Source organism: Cetorhinus maximus, chromosome 19 (genome assembly GCF_964194155.1).
Source record: "Cetorhinus maximus chromosome 19, sCetMax3.hap1.1, whole genome shotgun sequence".
Lineage (NCBI taxonomy): Eukaryota > Metazoa > Chordata > Chondrichthyes > Lamniformes > Cetorhinidae > Cetorhinus > Cetorhinus maximus.
The window spans coordinates 75321123-75339548 of NC_135897.1; the positions used below are offsets into that span (position 1 = coordinate 75321123).

Genomic DNA, 18426 nt, shown 5'->3' on the forward strand with positions numbered 1-18426 from the left:
ATTGTATCCTTTATTTTATATTGCCTTTCCTCAATCTTCCTACCAAAATGTATCAAATCACACTTCTCTGCATCAAATTTCATCTGCCACATATTTGCCCATTCTACCAGCCTATGTCCTCTTGAAGTCTATCACTATTTTCTGCATAGTTTACAATACTTTCAAGTTTCTTGTCATCTGCAAAGTTTTAAATTGAGCCCTGCACACCAAAGTCTATGTCACTAATATAAATTAAGTCAAGCAGTGGTCTTAATACCAACCCATAAGAAACCTTAGTGTATATCTCCCTCCAGTCTGAAAATCAGTCATTTTCCACTAGTATGTTGTCACCTGGTCAATTTCATATCCATGCTGCCACCATACCTTTTATTCCATGAGCTTCCACTTTGCTTACAAGCCTGTTATGTGGCACTTTATCAAATGCCTTTTGGACGTCCGTGTAAAACCACATCAACCGCATTACCCTCATAACCCCCTCTGCTGCCTCATTGAAAAACTCATTCAAATAGTTAAACACTATTTTCCCTTGACAAATCCATGCTGGTTTTCCTTAATTAGTCCACATTTGTCCAAGCGACTGTTAATTTGGTCCCACAGAACCTTGGAATTGTGACAGCACAGGCGGCCATTCAGCTCATCGTGTCTGTGCTAGCTCTCCGAACAAACAATGTACCTAGTGCCATTCCCCCACCTTACCCCGTAACCCTGCACATTTTTCCTTTTCGGATAATAATCCAATTCCCTTTTGAATGACTCAATTGAACCTGCCTCCACCACACATTCAGGCAGCGCATTCCAGGTCTTAACCAATTGTTGCGTGAGAAAGTTTCTTATGTCTCCATTGCTTCTTTTGCCATTTAGGGATGGGCAATAAATGCTGGCATAGCCAGTGACACCCACATCCCATGAACAAATTTTTAAAAATTACCTTAAATCTGTGCCCCCTCACTCTTGATCCTTCCACTAGTGGGAACAGTTTGTCCCTATCTACTTTGTCCAGGCCCCACATGATTTTGAATACCTCTGTCAAATCTCCTCTCAGCTTCCTCTTCTTCAAGGAAGACAGTCCCAACTTCTCCAATCTATCTTCGTAGTTATGTAACCTGGGGTCATTCTTGTAAATCTTTTCTATACTCTCTCTAATGCCATCACACCTTTCCTAAAGTGTGACACCCAGGACTGGACGCAATACTCCAGTTGATGCCAAAATAGTGCTTAATACAACTTTAACATAACCTCCTTGCTCTTGTACTCTATGACCCTATTAATAGAGCTTAGGACACCGTGTGCTTTGTTAACCAGTCTTTCAACCTGTCCTGCCACCTTCAATGACTTATGCACATATACACCCGGGTCCCTCTGCTTCTGCACACCCTTTAGAATTGCACCCTTTGTTTTATATTGTCTTCCAGTGTTCTTTCTACAAAATGAATCATTTCACACTTCTCTGCTCTAATTTCATCTGCCACTTGTCCGCTCATTCCACCAACTTGTCATTGTTCTTTTGAATTTCTACACTGCCCTCCCCACAGCTCATAATGTTTCCAAGTTTGGTATCATCCGCAAATTTTGAAATTGTGCCTTGTACACCAAAGTTTAGGTCATTAATATATATCAGGGAGAGTGCAAGGGTCCAATACCAGCTCCTGCAGGACTTCACTGCAAGCCTTACTCCAGTCTAAAAAATATCCATTAACCACTACTGTTTCCAATCACTCAGCCAATTTCATATCCTTGTTGCTACTGTCCCTTTTATTCCACGAGCTTGAACTTTGCTCACCAATCTGTTGTGCAGCAAATGCCTTTTGGAAGTCCATGTACACCACATAAATAGCATGAACTCATCAACCCTCTCTGTTACTCTTCAAAAAACTCCCAAATTATCATTTCTAAAAGCTTTACCACTGCCAAGGTTAAACTGACTGGCCTGTAGTTGCTGGGCTTAACCTTGCACCTTTTTTTTGGAACAAGGATATGACATTTGCAATTTTTCAGCCCTTTGGCACCACCAGTCTATCTAAGGAGGATGAGAAGCTTATGGCAGTGTTGTTGCAATTTACACCCTTACTTCACTGTGTCCTTGAATCTATCTGATCCAGTCCTGGTGACTTATCAACTTTAAATACATCCAGCCTATCAATTACTTCCTCTTTATCTTCAATTAATGATTTTGACCCTGGATTGCTCTGTCTTTTTCCATTGCTAACCTAAACCTTATACTATGACCACTGTGCCCTAAATGTTCCCCTAACACTTGATCCACTTGTTCCAGCTCATTCCCCAAAACCAGATCTAGCAATGCCTCCTTCATCATTGGACTGGAAGCATACTGATGCAGAAAATTCTCCCAAATATACTTTAGAAACTATTTCCCCCCAGCTCTCCGCACTTTATACACTATTATCCCAGTTTGTATTAGGATAATTAAAATTTCCCATTATAACGATTAGTTTTTGTACCTCTTATCTCCTTCAAATGTGCTCCTCTGCATCTTTCCCACTTTATAGTGGTTTATAAAATGAATACAATGCGTGCAATATTTCTTATTTGTAGCTAAATAGATTCTGTTCTTGACTCCCTCTAGAACATCCTCTCTGTAGCACTGTAATATTTATTCTACTTAATCAATATTGCCACCCATCCTCCTTTCTTTCCTACCCAATCTTTCCTGAATATTTTGTATCCACGAATTTTTAGTACCCAGTCTTGTTTTTTTTTAAAAAATCGAGCTTGGTCTCTCTTATCGGACGCATCATATTCCCATGTGGCTACCTGTGCTTACAGCTTGCCATCTTTATTTACCAGACTCCAAGTATTTGCATACATGCACAGTATACCCAATTTTGACCTTAATGCATTTCCTCTTAGTCTGATCCACCTAATGCCTTCTTATTTCTTATTCTAGTCCCCTCTGTCTCTCCCAATTATTTCTGTACCTTAATTTTTCCCTCCCCAATGTTACCTCCTGGTTCCCATTCTTCTGCCAGGTTAGCTTAAACCTTCTCAACGGCACTTCTCAAATCGCCCTGCAAGGACATTAGTCCAAACTCTGCTTAAATACAACCCTTCTGCCCTATATAGGTCCCATCTTCCTTAGAAATGGTCCCAATATCCCAGGAATCTAAAGCCCTCCCCCTCCTCCACCATCTCTTAGGCCATGCATTCAACTTCTCTCTCCTACTTGTATAATCAATAGCGCATGACATAGAGAGTAATATGGAGATTACTACCACTGTGGTTCTGTTGCTAGTTTCTTTATGAGCTCTGTAAAATCTGCCTGCAAGGCCTCATCCCTCTTTCTACCTATGTTGCTGGTACTGATATGGACCATGTCTGCTGGCTGTTCACCCTCACCTCTGAGTACTTTCCAGCTGCTCAGTGACAACATTTGGCAAAAACTGTCAAACAACATGGAGTTGATCATTTAATCTGGCAGAAAATCAGTCATTTCAAAATTTCCATTCAGAATTCTTCACCTAATAGGGTATGGACAGGGAAACAATTTTCTGGCCATTGCAGATAACCATTGTAACTATAGCACCTATTCCATTTACTGACATTTGTGCTTCTGCAGAAGCACATCTAGATGTAATAGGTAGAAATACCTTCAGTGATATTTTTGATATAATTATTTAAATGGTAAATACTGACAACAGAATGGAAGGCTTGCCCCAAAAGTGGAAAGAAAACAGGAGGAGAACAAATGAAATCCTGTCAGAATCTTTTAGAACAGAACTGTAAGAAAAAGATACTCAGTGTTGCAAATTCCTCTGCGGTTCTGCTGTAAACTTCCATTTACTGTTAGATTTCTCTAGCATAGAGCTGGCACAGATATGATATTCTCTTTCTGTACTGTAAACTGAAATGGCACTTTTACTCTCTCATTAAACAGATGAATGTTATTTTTATTAAACTGATCTAACATGGATATATAAATTACTTGAAAAATTCTCCTACTTTAAAGAACCATATGTGAGCATCCATATCCTTTTGTTGCAAGTGATCACAATTTAGAATTGTGTTACATTGTGGCCAGTCAAGACAAATATGGTGCTAATTTAGCACATACTGAAATAAATAAAATTGTGGAAAAGCTTCCAAGATTAACTTTGAGGATTTACTTGACATTAAGGCAAACTACACTCTTGATGCAACACTTCTGAATCAAGAAACAATTCTTAGTTTTTCAACAGTAACACAGAATCATATATGTGCTATTCAGGTCCAAGCAGGGATTTATTTTTAAATTAGAATTTCTCCATGTTGAACTTAATTCCATTCTGAGCTCAGTTACAAAACGTTACTATTTCTAACACAAGATCAGCTGCTTACTCTCGTGTCCTTTAATGACTCAAACACTTGTTAAAAAATTCTTCTCCATGTTTTCATCATCTCCCGGCTCTACTTTTACAAAACAAAAACAAAAATACCTGGAAAAACTCAGCAGGTCTGGCAGCATCTGCGGAGAGGGACACAGTTAACGTTTCGAGTCCGGACTCGACACGTTAACTGTGTTCCTCTCCGCAGATGCTGCCAGGCCTGCTGAGTTTTTCCAGGTATTTTTGTTTTTGTTTTGGATTTCCAGCATCCGCAGTTTTTTGCTTTCTACTTTTACAATGTCCTCATTAGTAACCCCTCCTGATCTCTTATATTCCAGCTTCATGCTCTTTGGTTCCTTGACATTAGCCACCTGTGTTTCCTCTCTTTCAGTCTCATCGGTCATGATGCTTCAGCTGTCAAGCATGCTTTTGGTTATCTCTACTTTTCCACTACTAGTGATTATTTCTATCTGTAAAACATTTTGTGACGCTTTCTGTTATAGATGCTATATTTATGCAAGTACTCAGCCACTCATTTGGATAATTGTTCCTCTGTACTTCAACTCCATTCACTCACCTTTGTTCCATATCTCTCACCCAACAATGATCTAACAATCTCAAGTCGCAAAATTTTCCATTGACCCCAGCATCCAGAGCCTTTTAGGCGAGTTCCAGATTTCCATCAGCCTTTTTTGAAAAAGCAATTTCTGATTTCACTCTGAAATGACCTAGCTCTAATTTCAAAATTATGCCCTCTTATTCATGATCCTCCTACAAGAGGAAGAATGTGTATCCAGCCTAGTGGATTCCTTTATCATTTTAAACACCTCAATCAGATCAGCCTCAATCTTCTCAAATCAAGAATACAAACCAGATTCATGCAATCTATCCTAATAATTTAACACTAAGCCATGGCATAATTTTGGTAAATCTACACTGGGCTCCTTCCAACAAAAACGTTCACCATATGTTCCTGATTCATTAATCACAATACTCCAGATAGGTTTTATCAACATTCTGTACAACTGAAGCATAATTTCCTTCCCTTTGTGTTCCAGTCCCCTTGAGGCAAGGCCAATGTTCCTTTGGCCTTTCTGATCCCTTTTTATACCTGTACACGATTTGAGTACGTAACACCTAATTCCCTTTGCCGCTCCGCAGTTTCTAGTTTCTAACCATGAAGAATATATATCAAAATGTTTTTTTCAGATTCAAAGTGGATGATCTCACACTTTCCCACATTAAACTCCATCTGCCAAAGTTTTGCCCTTTCACTTAGTCTACGGCTTGGTAAAATTTCCTGCTTTGAACCACAAAATTTACTGTGCTTCCTAACTTAAAGTCACTTGAAAACTTCAAAACTCTTAGTGGACGAACTTTGTGCTGAACACGAGGAATGTCCGTGCTAGAAAAAAGAACATGCTACCACATGATAGTCAGAATTAGCATCAAGAACCAGCAATATATACTACAGCACAGATTACAGCAAAGCTCTAAGTCCTCTATACAATATGCCCTTACTCCACACTGAAAGCACTACTCCACTGCCCAAAAATTCTCTCTTTATGGCTTCTTTGCACAAAGTGGTTAATTAGTGAATGCATTTTTTTTGTAACTAATATATTAATTATTATACTGAACTTCATGGACATAAATGGTGTTTCAATGACTCGCAAAACAACTTACAACATCATGAATATTAAATCAAAAAAATAGGCAATCGTTTTCAGAGAGTAGAAAAGGAGCAGGCATTTAGCTTTTGTGAGAGGGCTGTGAGAAGACTTAAAACTTGGTCCAAGAAATGTTTTTTGAGAGGGATTTTTAAAAGTGGGAAGGGAAGTAGAGGGGTGGAAAGAGTTCCAAAGAATTGGCCACGGCAACATGGATAAACCGCAACACATGTCAATAGAAGTAGTAATAATTCATCCAGTTTCAAATCTGTTCTCTAAGGGTGTGCAGTTGAAATCATTTCTGTTGCACAAGGAATTGGTAAAGTTACTGGAATAAGTGTACATTCCAGGGATGAGAGTGGTTGAAGGCATAATGGTCTGAAAATTTTTTGTGACAAGAAATCACGTAATTTTAGCACTTTTTATGATCTGTAGTGAAATGCAAATGCTTCTGGGCTACTTCAAATAGTTGGGACTATTAAACTTCATTCAAGTGGATAGGAACATCAAGTTTCCCTTTGTTTACCTTTTTCCACAGTCCAGATTATGGACCAATGTATTTGTATCAAATCACCAAAATGACTTCAGCTTTTCAGCATTCAATGCAGTTAGTGTGGACTTCATCCTATGCTTCATGCACTAACAGCAGAACATGGTCCTGCTGGATTATGTACATGTGAAGCAAAGCAAAGGACTACAGCAGTGCTGCACACACTATTTTCCAATGTGACCTCACTTTAAAGGGCAGTTAGGGATTGGCAACAAATACTGGCCTTGCCAGCACTGCCCCACATCCTATGCAAGAATATATTAAAAAACTCATGAAAAATTAACATGACCCCAGACATCAGTGAAAATGAAACAGCAATAAAGCAGCATAGTAACATCTGGTATATAATTATTAAAGCTCTGTATCACATACAATGCATTATATTAAAAAGAAAATCTGTGTTAACATACTTTGGAAAAGCGTTATTATTTATACACTTATGTAGTTTCCAGTCAAGCTCTCCTTATTCCCTGGTGACAGACTATTTGGTGAAGCGCCTCTCCCCCACCCCACATATATGCTCCTTTACCCTACCCCCTTCACTCACTCTTCCCAACACCTGCCCTCACCACACTCACTCAGCAGCCCATGGAGACTCAGACTCCACTTCTCCCACGCTATCCCAGAACTGCCAAACCCCATGGCTGCACCAAACGGCCAGCAGCAGAATGTGTCCTTCCGGTGGGATGAGTGATGGCAGCCAGCTCTGGACTGGCACAAGAATGAGTGGCAGCTCCACCAGTTCCTGCCCCCAGCCTTGTTACTGGCTCAGGCTTTCCAGGCCGAGGCTCTCTCCTCTCGGCTTTAGCTGCGTTGGAGGCAGAGGTCGTAAAAGAAATTGAGAGCAGAATTCCATTATCCAAAAGTCAGATTTCCGTCAAATGGCAGATATTTCTCATCCTCGTCTCCAGCAATGCATTGCTATATTATTGCTTCATTTTTGATTATTTCCCTCTATACTTCCCTCTCAAGGTAACTGGCAGAATTTATGCTTCCAAATGTCTGCCAATGGTATTACTGCAGGCAATTACATGAGTATTTCTCTTCATTGTTGCAGTGCATCTAACTCCTACTCACCAAATTCCATTTTGGGTGGCACAGACTAGATCAGGAAGTCATCATGTCGAACATACTCTAAAATTATTCTGCAAATGTACTTTAAACTATATGCAAACCTGAGCATTTTTAACTGATCTCCAGGGTAGAAAAACAGTTTAACGCTGTACAGTTGAATTTATATTTAAAGCAAGACAGAGATTTGTATTCTTTATTCTAGAATGTAATTTAAGGCTAGAGTATGACATTAGCAGTTGTGGTTGCTAATGATGAAAACAGGTTTAACAGGCATACCTGACTGTTTGTGGTAAGAGATCTCTCGGTTGGTCAAACGGAGCCATCGCTTCTTAAAATTATGCACTTTACGGATTGGATTTCTTCCCTGAGCTCTTTTAATAACTTCTCTGCAAAGGACAGACAATTTATTTTGCTTTTATGGTTTCAAGAAGTCAATTATCTATTGTCCAAAGACTTGGTAAAAACTCTTATTTCATTAGTTTTGTATTACATGCCAGGCCCTAGCCAAGCTATTCGAGTTCAGCTATGACAAAGGCAGCTACCCAGCAATGTGACAATTTGCCCAGGTATTCAGTAGGAGGGAGTTGATAATTTATCTCCTTCTAAACAATCTCTGGTCTTTGGCCTTGACGCCATGTTGCTCATTGTTTTGAAATGGTTGTTCTCACAGCCATTCATAACTGTTGGATATCCTCATCAGTTCCACATTATGACATTTCTTACTTAATGTGTCATTTAACATCATAATTGCTCTTCTGTTTTTACTCTTACCCTTCTTTGAGAATAATTGGTACATCTACACCAGTGGGCTCCTTGCTTTGTGCAGAAGATATTTCATCTATAAACTAGAAAAAAAAAACAAATTACAATTTTCAAACTATGGACAGACAGTTAGTGAAATCAGAGGCTCACTGCATAGCTCGAGGTTTCGAGGGGGTAGGGTAACATCGTTACTGGACTAGTAATCCAGGTTTGCTGGAGGCCTGCATTAACAATCCAGTCGGTGACATGAGTTCAAATTACACTGTGGCAGTTTGGGGAATTAAAATTCAATTAAAAAAATTTGGAGAAAAAAGCTAAATATAAGAAATGGTGAACATGAAATTACCAGAATGTCATAAAAGCCCATCTAATCTCTAATGCTCTTTAGGGAAGGAAATCTGCTGTCCTTACCCGGTCTGGCCTATATGCCACTCCAATCCATGCAATGTTACCGACTCTTAACTGCCCTCTGAAATGGCTTAGCAAGCCACTCAGCTGTATTCAAGAAAGTGGCTCACCAATAAATGTTGGCCTTATGAATGAGATCCACATCCCATGAATGAATAAAACAAATTGTGGGAGATGAGAGGAGGCATTTACATTAAAATAAATTGGCACTTCCTGTGAACTCTGTTGATCATTAATATTCAACCAGTCCACTGTATCTAGAAAGCATCACATGAGAAACAAAGATCACAGCTTAACTGCATCCAGTATCCCTTCTGAATGAGGAGAAGCAAGTGAATTTTGGACTTTTCAGATGATAGGTATATATGCTTTTAAGCTCAATTTCCTCAGAAATGCGAGATAAGCATTTTAAAAATATTTTCTAGGTAGAGTACATTCTAATCTTGTCTTCTCCTACTCTATCATAATGAAATATAATGTTGATAATAGTGACAACACGTTACCACATTAAGATCAACTGTAGAATAAATTTAGCTACCAAAATTCTCTATCTGTAGCACACATCAATTAATGCACTAGTAATATCTTATGAAGTTTACATGACTGCACAATTCTTAAGTTTAAATTATTAAGCTCACCTTTTTAACCAGCTCAATGCATTTTTCTTCTTGAAACAGTTTAAAAAAATCACACATATAGGATTCCTTGAAGCTTGACTGCAATTCATAAGAAATTGTAAATTAGTACACAAAATGAAGCAATAAAATGTAATTTATTCAAAAAAAAAGAGATGGTGCTGACCAGTTTGTTTTTCGATAAACTGCCCCAGCTTCCCAAGGTTTGAATTGTTTTCGAAATTAGAGTCAAGACTCGAGATATCTGAGCATCCTACAAAGAAATGGGAGAAGTGGAAAAAAGAGAGACAAATGCATTAAATTAAACTGAAAAGTTAACAGCATCTACTAGTTTCTCAAGCTATAACAAAGAATGTCAAAAAAACTACCAAGCTCAGAGACTGGTCTCTTTAGCATCACCTCAGCACTTTTAGTTTAGGCTTTGAGCCTGATTCCCACTGACACAGAGGCCTAAGTAATTTTATCATTGCCAATAGACATCATTAAGTGAGAAATCCCTATATATGCAGACCTCAAAGCTGGTCAATTGGCTTGGTAACCTTCCACTAGAGAAGTTCTCGTTATAGCTCCACATTTTAGCCTACAGGAGCATCGAGAGTTTTGTACATTTCAGCATACCACAATTTCCATCTATTCTGAACATCACGAAAGTTTCGGTCTCTTGATTTCTTTTACCCTACCTGGGTGATCATTCTAGGCACATTATCTTTTGTCATTTGACGTCTGATTTGAGTAGATTTTTCACTGCTTTATCTAATTTCTATTTTAATTGTCCTATCCATTTATTTTGGCACTGACTGGTTAATTTGTTTCTCTTAGGCACATGCTGCTTATGCATATTCAAGGTTGCATATGGTTTGAAAATTACTCAATTTTTCTCAAATTGAATGTCTTTCAGCACAACTTCCCAGTTCCCTTATTTAATGCTTCCCCCACTACTTTGTAGTTTCCCTTTTCAATATCTTAATTTTGTTTTGGTTTGTTAGGCACTGTAAAATTGAATTATACTATCATCATTAATTCTTAAGAATTGACTGCCTTAAATGATTTGCAAGTACCTGGTCAAGACACGAGTATCGCTAACTTAGTCCACATACTAAAATAGCAAAGTCTTGCAAATGCTCAAACTCTAGAATAAAAACAGAAAATGCTGGAAACACTCAACTCAGGCAGCATTTGCCATGAACAACTTTATTAACTCAGTCTCTCACATTTCATTTCTATCTGGGCATTTGCTGTTTATACAAAGTTGAATGAAGTGACCACAATTATTGTCTGTGCATACCCTTACCTCATTATAAGTTGGCCTCACCGTATTCACCTTACCAAATAAAAGTTAAATCAAGCCAGTTTATTTCAGATTGTGCAAAGCCCTGAGTTATCAATTTCTTTGTTTCAAAATTATTCTGAACAATGTTGCACAACTTACTGGATGGTGGGGCCGGAGGTGGAAACTATGAGGGGAGACCATTGCGACTGCGAAGAATCGAAGGAAAACAAAGCTGCTTATAGCAGAGTACTTCACATGGGGGTCATCTAGAAAAAGAGATTTGTAAACAATGGCAATTAACAGAATCTTAATTTATTTTTGGTGTCTGACCTGCATCGATATATTTAAACCTTTCCAAATAAGGCTACAGAGGGAGGTTTTCCCTGTATGGGCAATGAACATCTCACACTCACCAAGTTTTGAGAGCTTAAACACAGATTGTCAAATCCAAGACAACTGTGTGCAAGAATACTGCTGCAGTTTCACCTTACCAGAGTTGCTTCCTGTTGCTTGTCTAGATAGGACCACACTCCACTTTGGCATTATTTTGCAAGTTATCAGGAAAGTACAGCAACATCATGAATAAGCAACCCTCTTAACACAACTCTTCAAAGTGGTGCTCTTTTAGAAAGAAAATAATGCACCTGCATTTAACCTTTTGCATCCTCAGGTCATCCAAAGTGCTTCACATCTAATTATTTGAAGTGTGGTCACTGTTGCTTTGATCATGAATGCAGCAGCCAGTTTGCACACATCAAGGTCCAGCAAACAGCAATGGAAAGTTTGGCCAATTAATCGATTTTCGGTGCAGTGGACTGAAGGATAAATGTTGGTCAGGACACCAAAGTGCACTTGCTCTTTAAATAGTGCCTTGAGATCCTTTATTCACCTAAGTAGGCAACTTAACAACTCACTCAAAAAACAGTGTCTTCAACACTGCAGTATTCCCTCACTACTAGACTAGCGTGTCAGGCAAGATGATGTGCTCAAGTCTTGGAGTTAGAGAGTGAACTCAATGTTCTAACTCAGAGACAACAGGTGAAACCTGGTTTTAGTTCCATTTAGAGGTTTTTGAGCTGGGTGCCGGGAAGCCTGTATAAGTTGTATAAGTTTATTTTTAATGAGATTTTACAACTCTTGAAGTGAAGAGATGGGTTACCAAGGGGTTAGTAGTTTAATGAAGATAAAAACACAAACTAGGAAAAAAGTGTGCTGCTGCCTAGCAACAGGGGTGCAGTGAGACACAGAAAAACAGGGAAACACGGAAGGGTAAAAGCAAAATACATTGGATGCTGTAAATCTGAAATAAAAACAGAAAATGCTGGAAAAACTCAGCAGGTCTGACAGCATCTGTGGAGGGAAAATCAGTTAACATTTCGAGTCTGTATGAGCCTTCTTCAGAGCTACAGAGAAGTAGAAAAAACAGAAGGGTGGTCAGTTAGTGTATGTATACCAGGGTGTGCAGGCAGAAGGTCTAATCTCTCTAATAAGAAATCCTGCAAGCTTGCTGGGGAACTTAATTTAGGGAACTAATGTGTTTGCTCTGAAGTTGAATAGGGAGTTTAGATTGCAGCTTGTGTGTGTCTCAGGGAGAGATATTAGCTGAAGCAAAGCACACCTAGTAAGTGCTTAGAAGTCCGCCGGAAGAAAACCGTTTGAAACTGAGCTAACCCAAGCAAGAAAGCTTGATGTTGAGATAATGGTAAATCTTCACTGGGGTTTTGTCTCTGAAGGGTTTCTGGGATAAAAGGAAAAGTGAGTTTGAATCATTTTCTGGTATCTGTTTTGAAATCTTTGCAACCTTTTTGTCCAGTGTAATATTGCTTATTTTTTCTCATTTAATAAACATTTTATTCTCTGTGTTAACAGTATACCGGCAGACGCCTGTTAACGTGTTCAGTATCTGACCTCCACGATGTTTAAAAAAAAAACAAAGTTAGGATCTACCAAGCCAGATTTCACCCTGGGTTGACTTATCCAGTGTTAACATCAGCTGAGGTCATAATACTGACTACGAGAGGAATTTCAAAAACACTTGCATTACTCAAAACCAAAAATATCTGAATACCGAAACACAATTGGCCCCAAGGGTTTCGGATGAAAGATGCTCGACCTGTACTCAACTAAATCCATAATGGAAACATTCTGAATTATGAACACCAGAATTCAGTGCAAACAGAAAACAAGATCCTTTGCATGAGTTTCACAAATGACAGACTATAACGCCATCAAGTGGTTAAGTGCAACATATATATGAACAATTTATACAAACAACTCTGGCCTATCTAAAGCTTTGCTCAAGTGTAATGGTGAAATAATTATCCAAGTGGGAATTTCCACCTACCATGTGGAGTACTTGCTCTGTTTGTTTTTTACCGCCCCATCCAATTTTCTTGCTTTGGATCAGAGACACCTTACTTCCCATGCAGTAAATGAATTTATCCATGGACCACAAACAACATAGCCCAAAATCAAAATCTATCATGTGCAGTATAAACAACACAGAAATAAGGGCACCCATAAACCTAACATTCATAAAATGTTTTTGGAATGAATTCAATACAGAGGTGGGTATAGCATTGAAAGAACACTCAATTGTGCAGAACATTGAAATCTTTTTATCACATTCCTTTATCCTCCAGCAGGCGTCCCCATTCCACGATAATGAGGCTTCCCCGACAAACAATGGTGCCAGGCACCTGCTTCAAATAGGAATGAACTGCTGTCTGACTTGTGTGTCAGATGTGTCCTGTACTAGGCCTGGCAGGATCGTGTTGAGTTGAAGCTTAATGTTGTTGTAACCTTCACATATACAGGAAAAGACATTCTAGTCCTGAAGCTTCTATAAATCAGTCAAGCAGCAAATGTCACAGCTCAGTTACTGCCTCTGCAGTGAAACAGAGAAGCCAAAGACAGGTCCCTCCTCCGACATATCCATATAGGAATGGAAAGGCCAAGAAGCACGGGTCTTTGGGTATTCAAGGCAATGGACATATTAGAGGTATGGCACTTGAAGAAGCTGTGCCCTCATTAATGCTGCTCCTTGTCCAATTCATGTAGCACAGCAGGAATACTCAAGATGATTCCCATCCTCTCAGCTTTGTTAGGCAAAACTTGCACTGCAGCAGTAATTGCCAAGACTCCAGGGGTATGTGTCAGATAAAATTAAGGCTTCAGTAAAGGGAGAGTGAAAAAAAGTAAAGCATTAACCTCCTTATTCTTGTACTCTATAGGACTTCCTATGGGAAATAGGAGTAGGCCATTCAGCCCATCAAGCCTGCTCCACCATTTAAATAGATCATGGCTTATCTACCTCAACACCATTTTTCTGCACTGCCTCCATTTCCAGGTGCGGTCTCACCAAGGCTCTTAACAATTGCAGCAAAATCATGCACTTTGGTAGGAAGAATAGAGGCATAGACTATTTTCTAAATGGGGAGAGAATTCAGAAATCTGGAGTGCAAAGGGACTTGGGAGTCCTAGTCCAGGATTCTCTTAAGGTTAACTTGCAGGTTGAGTCGGTAGTTAGGTAGGCAAATGCAATGTTGGCATTTATTTCGAGAGGACTAGAATATAAAAGCAGGGATATGCTGCTGAGGCTTTATAAGGCTCTGGTTAGACCACATTTAGAATATTGAGAGTAATTTTGGGCCCCGTATCCCAGAAAGGATGTTCTGGCCCTGGAGAGCATCCAGAGGGGGTTCACGAGAACGATCCCAGGAATGAAAGGCTTAACATATGAGGAACGTTTGAGGACTCTGGGTCTATACTCGATGGAGTTTAGAAGGATGAGGGGGAATCTGATTGAAACTTACAGAATATTGAAAGGCCTGGATAGAGTGGATGTGGGGAAGATGTTTCCATTAGGAGAGACTAGGACCCAAGGGCACAGCCTCAAGAGTAAAGGGAAGACCTTTTGAACAGAGATGAGGAGAAACTTCATTAGCCAGAGAGTGGTGAATCTATGGAATTCATTGCCACAGAAGGCTGTGGAGGCCAGGTCATTGAGTGTATTTAAGACCGAGATAGATAGGTTCTTGATTGGTAAGAGAATCAAAGGTTACGGGGAGGTGGGAGAATGGGGTTGAGAAACTTATCAGTCATGATTGAATGGCGGAGCAGACTCAATGGGCTGAATGGCCTAATTTCTGCTCCTATGTCTTATGGTCTTAAGACACCTTTACTCCTTTATTCAAATCCCCTTGCAATAAAGGCCAACATACCATTTGCCTTCCTAGTTGCTTGTCGCAACTGCATGTTAGCTTTTAGTGATTCATGAACAAGGACACCCATGTCCCTTTGGACATCAACACTTTCCAATCTCTCACCATTTAAGAAACACTCTGCATTTCTGTTTTTCCTACCAAAGTGGATAACTTCACATTTTTCCACATTATATTCCATCTGCCACGTTCTTGCCCACTCACAGAGTCTGCATAAATTCCCTTGAAGCCTCTTTGAATCCTCTTTACAACTCACATTCTCATCTAGTTTTGTGTCATCAGCACATTTGGAAATATTACACTTGGTTCTCACATCCAAATCATTGATATAGATTGTGATTAGCTGAGACCCATGCATTGATCTTTGCGGTACCCCACTAGTCACAGTCTGCCAACTTGGGAATAACTGGTTTATTCCTACTGTTTTCTGTCCATTAACCAATTCTCAGTCCATGCCTGTATATTACCCTCAATCCCACGTGCTTTAATTTTGTTTACCAACCTCTTGTGTGGAACCTTTTCAAAAGCATTCTAAAAATCCAAATACACCACATTCACTGGTTCACCCTTATCCAATCTGTGAGTCACACCCTCAAAAAACTCCAACAGGTTTGTCAAACATGATTTCCCCTTCATAAATCCGCCTTGACTCTGCCCAATCCTACCATTATTTTCTAAGTGTCCAGCTATCACATCCTTCATAATAGATTCTAGCATCTTCCCTATTGATGTCAGGCTAACAGGTCGATAGTTCCCATTTTCTCTCTCCCTCCTTTCTTAAATAGTGGGGTTACATTTGCTACCTTCCAATCTTCAAAAGCCATTCCAGAATCTACAGAATTTTGGAAGCCGACCAACAATGCATCCGCTATTTCTACAGCCAGCTCTTTCAACATTCTAGTATGTACAGCATCAGGTCCATTGGTTTATCAACTTTTTTACTAATACTAATTTCTTTCAGTTCCTCATTCTAAATTGTCATTTGGTTCTCTAGTAATTCTGAGAGGCTGTTGTATCTTCCGTGAAGAGGGACAAAGTATTTATTTAGCTTCTCTGCCATTTCCTTATTCCTCATTATAAATTCTCCTGTCTCTGCCTGTAATGGGCCCACATTTGTCTTTGCTAATCTTTAGCTTTTACATGCCTACAGAAACTTTCACAGTCCGTTTTTATGTTTCTAGCTGGGTTACTTGCATATTCTATTTTCCCTTTATCAGTTTCGTGATCCTTCTTTGCTTAATTCTAAAATGTTCCTAATCCTCAGGTTTACTACTTTTTTGGAAACTTTAAAAACTCCTTGCTCTGATCTAATGCAACATTTAGCTTCTCTTGTTAGCCACGATTTGATCACTTTTCCTTTTGGGTTTTTATGCCTTAAAGGAATTCATATTTGTTGTAAACCATGTATCAATTCTTTAAATGCCAGCCATTGCCTGTCTACCATCACAGCTTTTAATGTAATTTCCCAATCTACCACACCAACTTGACCCTCACCTTCATCATTTCCTTTGTTTAGATTTAAGACCCTAGTTTTGGATTGAAGTGCTTCACTTTCAAACTATGCCCCTATTAAATAAAACCTGGGATACTGTATGCTTTATTAACCGCTCTCTCAACTCGTCTTTCCACTTTCAATGACTTATGAACATAAGTCCCTCTGCTCCTGCACCCCTTTATTTTATATTGTTTCTACATGTTCTTCCTACCAAAGTGAATCACTTCACATTTCTCCACATTGAACTTCATCTGTCTACCCACTCCACCAACTCGTCTATGTTCTTTTGAAGTTCTACACTATTCCTTCTCAGTTCACAATGCTACCAGGTTTCATATCATCCGAAAACTGAAATTGTGCCCTCTGCATCACGGTCTAGGTCATTAATATACATCAGGAACAGGGATGCTGACCCCTGGGGAATTCCATTACAAACCTTTCAGTGTTGAAAACATCCATTAACCAATACTCTGATTCCTGTTCCTCAGCCAAGTTCATATCAATGTTGCTACTGTCCCTATTATTCCATAAGCTATAACTTTGCTCACAAGACTGTGTGTGGCATTGTATCAAATGTCTTTTGGAAACTTATGTACAAATCAACAGCATTGCCCTCATCAATTTTGTGTTACCTCTTCAAAAAAACTCCAGCATGTTAAACTCAATTTTGCCTTAAGAAATCCATGCTGGCTTTAATCTGCATTTGCCCATGCGACTATTAATTTTGTCCCTGATATTTTTTAAATATATTTGTTCATGGGATGTGAGCATAGCTGGCATGGCCAGCATTTATTGCTGATCTCTAATGATCTCTAACTATTATGTTATGAGGAAAGGAGTTTTTACGAAGTTGGCCCCACCCCCAAAGTTAAACTGACCGACTTGTCATTGCTGGGCTTATCTTTACACCCTTTTTCGAACAGGGGTGTAACATTTGCAGTTCTCCAGTCCTCTGGCACCAGTCCTGAGTCTAAGGAAAACAATATGCTACATGCATATTGCACAAGTTAAAACAAATTAGGCTCAATGGCAATGAAATAGCTTTGAAAGAAATTCCAAAGAAGGCCAGGACAATTTCCCTGTCGCTTTACCATTTCAACGGGATGAGGACAGGCTGACAGGTAGCTCACCAGAAGTTGTGAAATTCATTGTGAGACCTCACGTGTCTAAGCATGTTAATTTCACAAATGCCTGTATCAATTAGCTGCTCAAAATCACCGGCTGGAAAACTGATTGTTGTAAAGCAAGCACACGAGGTCACGAGCCTGATTTTCTGTCACTGATTCGGCTTCATTCTACAAGGTTAACAGCTCAAAAGAACCCAAACAGCAGGACGCTTTGTGACAATACATTAAAATCTCTATTTTAATAGATTAAAATAGGTACACCACAGTGTACTTAATTTTAGGAAAATAGGTACAATCGTAGGCCATTTAGCCCCTCAGGCGTGTTCTATTATTCAGAGAGTTTTGGCTGATCTGCGACTTAACTCCAACTACAGTTTTGAGTTTTAATTTTAATTTCCAACCATTAATCTGTTCCTTTCTATTTTGTTTCACCTTTATGGCAGAAGAAATGACTTGCTTGAAATACGACTTTCACCTCTTACCTGGAAATTGCTTCCTTGCTAAGTTTTGTAGGGAATTAAACACCTCGCACATAAGAGTGGGACAACTCATACTGGATTTTACAATCACATTGAACACTCTTTCAACATACTGGCGAAGGTTCTCCTGCAAATTTGAAAATAAAATGAAAAGGTATCATTTGTATTAGAACGCTAGCTCAATTCACAACACAATGGAAGGGACCCCTTCGAGCAAATAACTTAATAGCATATCAGCAAGGTTCTTAGATTATCGCTACTAATTACTGCTCTGAACTTTGACCGCTCTGCTCTTCTTCAATTGCCTGTCCTCCCTCTCCAGCTGCACTCACCTCTGTTAAGCCTTGCCATCAATATTACCTGATACTTAAAATAAAGCGGAAAATGCTGGAAAAACTCAGCAGGTCTGGATGC

At 39.2% G+C, this 18426-nt stretch overlaps 1 protein-coding gene across 1 annotated transcript in view; it reads right to left on the bottom strand.

Moving 5' to 3' along the window:
- Positions 1 to 18426, bottom strand: part of rasa2 (RAS p21 protein activator 2) — a 148804-nt gene that overhangs the window by 15291 nt on the left and 115087 nt on the right. Inside the window, exons 14-19 of the mRNA XM_078564162.1 lie at positions 18016 to 18139; positions 10848 to 10954; positions 9585 to 9671; positions 9422 to 9499; positions 8385 to 8458; positions 7890 to 7999 (exon numbers count right to left, since the gene is read on the bottom strand). Coding sequence (XP_078420288.1) covers positions 7890 to 7999; positions 8385 to 8458; positions 9422 to 9499; positions 9585 to 9671; positions 10848 to 10954; positions 18016 to 18139 — 580 coding nt within the window. The remainder of the gene's footprint in view (positions 1 to 7889; positions 8000 to 8384; positions 8459 to 9421; positions 9500 to 9584; positions 9672 to 10847; positions 10955 to 18015; positions 18140 to 18426) is intronic.